We start from the raw sequence: 6,929 nt of genomic DNA on the forward strand, positions 1-6,929 counted from the left end.
TAACCGGGTGCACTAGCCATACGCCAAAAGCATTTGTTTGTTTTATTTTTTTCGGAACTTGTATTTCTAGAATTTCATCGTTTATTCAACTGCTTACTATTATCGTTTCGCTTACTTTACATATAAGCAGAATAATATGAAGATGCACTCCAGTTAAGAACTTTCGCGCCACCCTTTTCCACGTGAGCGAACAAAAGAGAATAAAATAAACTTTGGGCAACCTAGAAAAGTTCAAAGAGAGGAACCTTGACAGGTTATTGACTCAGCCACGTTGCTCGTTTAATTCTAAATTAAATTTTCTATAGATATTCATCTATGATATTTCAAAATTTCTCTTTAAACTGTTCTCGGTCGTTTCATTTACCAACGAATTTCGCCATTCATTTTTTAATGTTCATTTTCGGCATGATAAGAGGTAAAGAGTGAAAACCAATATTTCTATGCATTTTTTATAACTTTGAAATTTATTTGAATATACACATTTGTTTGCGCATTACGTCCATACAAACATTTAGGGTTCGGTTGGACGGAAGACCTTGCTGTTCCGCTTGTTTGTCAAGAACGGTTTGTGAGGGGCGGCAACTTTTTCCCCACCACCGAGTAATCAATTCATTTTCGCTGACTGCAATACCGGCTGGAACGATGATCATGACCCGGGCGGCTACGCGAAATCTGTAACATCGACAGAGGCGATGATCACGAAATCCTACTCCCGGACTCGCCGCTACGATTTAGCGTCATGCTTTTGGTATCGCCTAAAACCGGAGCGTTGTACATCTCCCCACTGATCTCTGAGCTAAGCATATGAAATACACTTCTATGTACGTCTGAATTCGTTGCCGCAGTGTACCAACCGGCACTGGCCCGCACGTGACACACTACTGGACACATCAAAATAAATAAGAATTTTCTACTAGCATTGAACGCTACCAATTTAAAAGGAAACGTTGTTCAGATTACAGTAAGATGAGTCGCCGTAAGAGAGCAAAGGTTTGTGTTAATGAATGTTTAAAGTGTAATGTCTCTGGTAACTGCCCGGCCTCTTTTCTTTAGATAATGTCTTGTTCATTCCATTCAAAATATATATATATTAAATTATGTAGTTCTCCTTTTTTGTTTTCGGCAATATTTTATTGTACTTTGTGTAACTTATGAATGGTTCAAACCGTTTAAAATATATGGAGATATAAAAGGATAATACTACAAGTAAGGTTATGTCCAATACATTGCCTTGCATACATTAGGTCTGTTCTCGTTACCTACACTTTATGCATTTTCCAAAAAGTGACATTTTTTATTAGATATTTTTTTGATAACCAATGAGAATTTACACTTTTTAAAAAGTGCAGAAAGTGTTGGTAACGAGAACAGACCTAATAGGCATTGGTGTTTTATTTTAATATACAAGTTTTTTTTGGGTTGGTATTCTGCTTGAAATCTTCTAATGAAATATTTTTAGGTCGAATATAGAGAGATGGAAGAGAAGTATAATCCACTTGAAGATGAAAATGCTTCTGATAATTCTGAAAAGTCTAAAACAGGGATGGGTACCCCTGAAAAGAAAATATTTGTTGATTTAAAAAAGGAATCTGAGATTTCATTACCTGCTCCCATTTCTACTACAAAAAATGAAACAAAAGAGGAAGATGAACAAGACAGCGACCATGAAGATCCTCATGGTATAACATTTAATCGAAGGGAATTTCATTTTTTTTATCTTGTTTCTACTTTAACATCATTTTCTATGAATCACATTCCATAATTTTAGTAAAAGAACTTCCTAATGGATTAGAAGGAGCTGCTTTTCAAAGTCGATTACCATTTGATAAATTGACATCTACAGAAGCAGCTTGCTTTCCTGATGTATCTAGTGGGCTACCACAAACCCAAAAAGTTTTTCTACACATTAGGAACAGGCTTGTAATTATCCCTTATTAAATTAAATGTCATACATATTTTAGATCTTATTTTCTTTTAACCCATTTTAGTTACAACTTTGGCTTGAAAATCCAAAGCAACAGTTGATTGTAGAGAATGCTTTACCATCAATTGAGCCACCTTATAATAGTGATAATATACTGGCTCGTAGAGTTCATGCTTTCCTGGAACGTCATGGCTTTATTAATTTTGGGGTATTCAAGCGACTCAAGGTGAGGTTCAATAAAAACGATCTCTCATTCATTTAAGATTATAATTATATAAAAATTTATTTTATTAATTTTGTTTTTCAGCCAATACCCACTAAAAAATTAGGTAAAGTAATCGTAATAGGTGCAGGGATAGCAGGATTGGCAGCAGCACAGCAGATGCAACAATTTGGATTGGAAGTCATTGTCTTAGAAGCACGAGTAAGTTTCAAAATTTTTAAAAATAATATGAGTGTAAATAACAGATGAATTATCATTTAAAAGGATCGAGTAGGTGGACGAATAGCAACTTTCCGTAAATCTTCATATATTGCCGATTTGGGTGCTATGGTTGTCACTGGTCTTGGAGGGAATCCTGTAACAACATTGAGTAAGCAGATCAACATGGAACTGCATAAAATTCGACAAAAATGTCCATTGTATGAAAGTGACGGGCAGACGGTTAGTTATTGAATATTTCCAGACAAGGATAAAAGAATATACATTAGAATTTCAATGGTAATTTGTTTGTAATTAAGATAATAAGAAAGATTCGTTTTTGTTTACATGTTCTAGGTTCCTAAAGATAAGGATGAGATGGTTGAGCGAGAGTTTAATAGATTATTGGAAGCAACATCTTATCTATCGCATCAGTTAGACTTTAATTATGTAGGCAGTGCCGGATCTACCGGGCAGGGCAGTAGCACAAGACCGGTGTCTTTGGGTCAAGCCTTGGAGTGGGTAATACGTCTTCAAGAACAAGGAGTGAAACAACGACAAGTTGCTCATTTACGCTCTGTGCTTTCACTCCAGGGAAGACTTACGGCAAATCAGCACAGAGTGAGCAAATTGGTTTCTTTGCATATACTACAGAAAAATGTTCAGGATAATTTTCTTTCGCAATATGAGCATGTTAAATAATTGATAATTATCAATATTTCAGATGATTGCTATCAAGGAGCGTTTGGATGAATTGAACAAACAGTATAAAGAAATGTCAGAAAGCAAGCCGCAAACCCGCGATATTACACAAGAATTTATTCTTCGGTCGAAATTGCGTGATCTTCATAATGCTTGCAAGGTGCGAGATTATACATTAATATTATTTATATTCATCACAATGATGAAAATTTTAAAAATTGAAATTTTTTTTATTTTAGGAATGGGATCAACTTGCAGAACAACAAAAAGAAATCGAAGCGAAGTTGCAGGAACTCGAAGCTTCTCCGCCTAGGTTAGTGGATCATAGTATTACCTTGTTACCTTCTTTCTGAAAATTTTTGTACAACAATTTTATTCTTTTCAGTGATGTATATTTGTCTTCAAAGGATCGGCAAATATTGGACTGGCATTTTGCAAATCTAGAATTTGCTAACGCGACATCATTATCCAATTTGAGCCTCAAACACTGGGATCAGGATGATGACTTCGAGTTCACAGGTAGTCATCTAACAGGTAAGTTCAAGTGTATATTTTAACTTTGTAGTTAGTATACGTGAATTGGCTTAAGGGAAAATCGGATGACTAAAATATTTAACGATTATTAATTTCGAACAGTATTTTATATCATAACATTAACATATTTGATTATTGCAATGGCATATAACTGGCTGTGAATTTTGTGATCGATGTAGTGATTTACTTTAACTCTTTAACTTAGAAGTTAAATCTCTTCTACTTCCAACATATTTTATAGGTGATGTGGTATCTTAGGGATACTCCGGAACTTTTGGCGTCACATTATTTTTTGAATATTTAATTTAAAGTTTTTCAGCTAATATACAAAAGCAAATAATGGGAACGATAAACATTAATTCAAACATGTGTTTAAATCTTTTTTTTAATTTATAAAACATTCGACACATTAAACTATTTGTTTTGTGCGTACAAATTCAGGTATGTGAGCATTTGTGGAAGCAGAGATGAGTAGGGACATTACCAATGGGCCTGTTTTTGGTGGTCTCAATTTTACTTTGGTTTTGGCGCGTCACCTTAGCGGAGAGCGCTCGAAGCAGTTCCACGTTTTTGATTGGTCGAGTGTATATAGTATTACTACGCGTGAGAATCTGGAGCTGTGTTTTGGCGCGTCGATGCGCCATCTGAACGAGACTCTCAAACTAGTTCCACGTTTTTGATTGGTCGAATCAATTCGTGTGTTCCTCGCGATCCACGATTTTAAACCGGGTGACCCTCAAATATGGAGACTTGTATCCACCTTTTTTTTACAGGATATTACATAAACCGTAGTAATAAGGTAGTCAATACCCTAATATCCATATGAAGTTCTGGAATTAATAGAGTAAGGAAATAAAACTTTAAACAAACCCTCGAACGTGGGTAACTACAGAAATATAAGTGTTATGTTGTGTAGGTTCCATAAATAAATACTCGTGCCGTTAAGATTAATAGTATGACTTTATTAATATAATTGCGGGATACCGGAGACCGGACGCGTGTGAGCCCATGAGGCGCTCGGGCTAGATTGCCTTAGTCGGGAGGGGAGGCAGCCACGTGAGTGCGTGAGTAGTGCTGCCAACCCTAGATCGCTAACATATCATCACAATAAGTTTGCTAAATAATGTACCATAATGACTCGTTGGCACATGTGCTTGCTGCTGGGCGAACGTCCGAGAGTTTGGGGTTTGAAACTCACGTCTTACCCTTTTTTTTTTTTTTTTTTAATATCAACTGTGATCATTGGTTCACCTAATTAACTGAAGATTCATGGAATACATATATATATATATATTGTGACGTTACTTTTTCACGCCAGACGGAACGATACCGTTACAAATTACAATCCTCCTTACTTTTCCCCGAGATCTAGGAATTCGGATATTAAATGCTCATGGGCGCCAGGCACACCTTTGTGCCACGAGACTGCATAGGAAGATTCCGAGGGAAAGAAGGAAATTAGCCAAGCCAGCTAGATCGCAACGTGATAGTAGAGGGGCGGGGATCTTATAGATGGTACGCTGAATAAAGATTGAGAACTTCCAATTAAACAGTAACAAAAATAACAATGGGCCCTTTATTTTGGGACTTATAAGAATTAACAATGATAACAAAATAACAAAACGAAATGGTAATTTCGATACCAATAATAAGTAAGCCACGCGATACGGGGTTCCCTAAGGGACGCGTGGGGAAATGACAAAATACGATATTGAACGTTAGCTACCGAGAATTAATCCGTTGCCGATACTGAGTTACGTGTACGAAGGTCGACTCTATCTACGACCTGAGACGTAGATGCTAAACACACGATTCTGGCGAATAACGGAACGGATCGGTTCGAGTGGCGGAATTAACAAGAATAATGAAACATAAAGAATATGGAACATATGGATTCACACAGAATAAATAATATACAATAGTAATCTACGAAACTTTAGCGACAAGAAGAAAGATATTTTCAGATTCCTACAAATGACAATTGTGTGTAGAGAATATCAATATCCTATTTAATACGGTAGGCTCTTCAACAATATGCCTTGTTACTTATGTCTACGTCCTACGAGTCTATCACGGGAAGTGTAATAAACTGATTCTCTACTATTTTCCAGGGTCACCAAGAGTAAGGCGATAGCCGAAATATACAATATACAATAAATTACAATAATTAAGTAGTTCAAGCGGTAGGCACGGAATCTTTTCCTACTGTACGTTACGCCATCTTCTCCTAGGCCGAAACCGGGAGGAAAGTAATAACGAGATACAAGTTCTCAATTAAAAAGTAGTTATACGGAGGGAAGAGATTTCGTCCTCTCGACGACGAGACGCTTACCGTGAACGATACAATATGTCTTCTGTGATACAACTTGTTCAAAACGAAACCACCGGCCAAGACGGCAAACTAGTCGAGAGTCAATATCCTCGGGAGTTCTTCGGAACTCGGGGCCAGCGCTAGCTCCCTCATCCTCGCCGGGCCCTCCTGGGCCAATCATCGACGTCGAAGGTACTCGCCAATTGTAGGCTCTCGCGCTAACTTCAAAACATGCTACTGGATTCAAATACATTTTATAATAATTGTATCGATCATTTCTATCAACTTAACCCTACGAGAAGGACGCGGAACGATATAACGTCTATAACCGGAGCCTCATTGTAAACGATATAATTCTTTACTTTGGAGGACAGTTCCGCTAGTTTATTCTTAATCCTAGTCCTCGCGACGGATCCTGTTCGCTGGACTCGGAACTCTTCGGGATGTCACAACTCGTTGCCGTAGCTAGGGTGTCCGGATACTTCGTCCGGACTCCTGTCGGGACGGATAGGTGGTGGAGGGTAGCGACCCCTCGCACCTGGACAGCTTTCAGAGCCTTCCATCCTCTTCGGTACTGGTGGCGTTCCCTTCGCGGGACGTCCGTATCGGCGGTAATGCGAGATCGGTATGATCCAGTGCGATGTCTTATGCTGTCTCGGCTTCCCACTTGATTCGGGAGCCGTCAGCTGCGGGGTGGAGGCGCCTGGTGACGTAGTGCGTCTCCACGCTCCCTCGCGGGACTGGCGGCGACTTCCTTCGAGCGAGGCTGCGACTGATGGTCTGTCTAGGCGTGGCTGCTCTTTACTCCCTCGGTGCAACGTTGATGGTGGTGGTGGCCAGATACGAAAATGAAATAGTTGTACGGAACAAAAATAATTAATCTTATGTAATTCTAATACGATCTTGGACACTGGAGTTCTTGGCTGGTACTTTTCGCGACTCTCCCGAGGGACGGTAATGCGTCCCGTATTTAAAACACGCTAGTTCTACACTCGGGACCTTGCGACGTGAATTTTAACGTCACAATATATATATAT

At 38.5% G+C, this 6,929-nt stretch overlaps 1 protein-coding gene across 2 annotated transcripts; it reads left to right on the top strand.

Moving 5' to 3' along the window:
- Nucleotides 1-734: 734 nt before the first annotated feature.
- Nucleotides 735-3,581, top strand: LOC107267660 (lysine-specific histone demethylase 1A; the record flags this gene model as incomplete). 2 transcript variants are annotated; one of them, XM_015739638.2, is given in 10 exon segments in its annotated part: nt 735-990; nt 1,460-1,679; nt 1,769-1,920; nt 1,989-2,150; nt 2,232-2,348; nt 2,412-2,588; nt 2,703-2,966; nt 3,070-3,207; nt 3,287-3,360; nt 3,433-3,581. In XM_015739638.2, coding segments are annotated over 10 exon segments (1,477 nt in total), but the record flags the coding sequence as incomplete, so codon positions are not given.
- Nucleotides 3,582-6,929: the final 3,348 nt, after the last annotated feature.

The sequence above is a fragment of the Cephus cinctus genome, unplaced genomic scaffold, assembly GCF_000341935.2.
Source record: "Cephus cinctus unplaced genomic scaffold, Ccin1 Ccin1_scaffold0433, whole genome shotgun sequence".
In the NCBI taxonomy this organism is placed as follows: Eukaryota; Metazoa; Arthropoda; class Insecta; order Hymenoptera; family Cephidae; genus Cephus; species Cephus cinctus.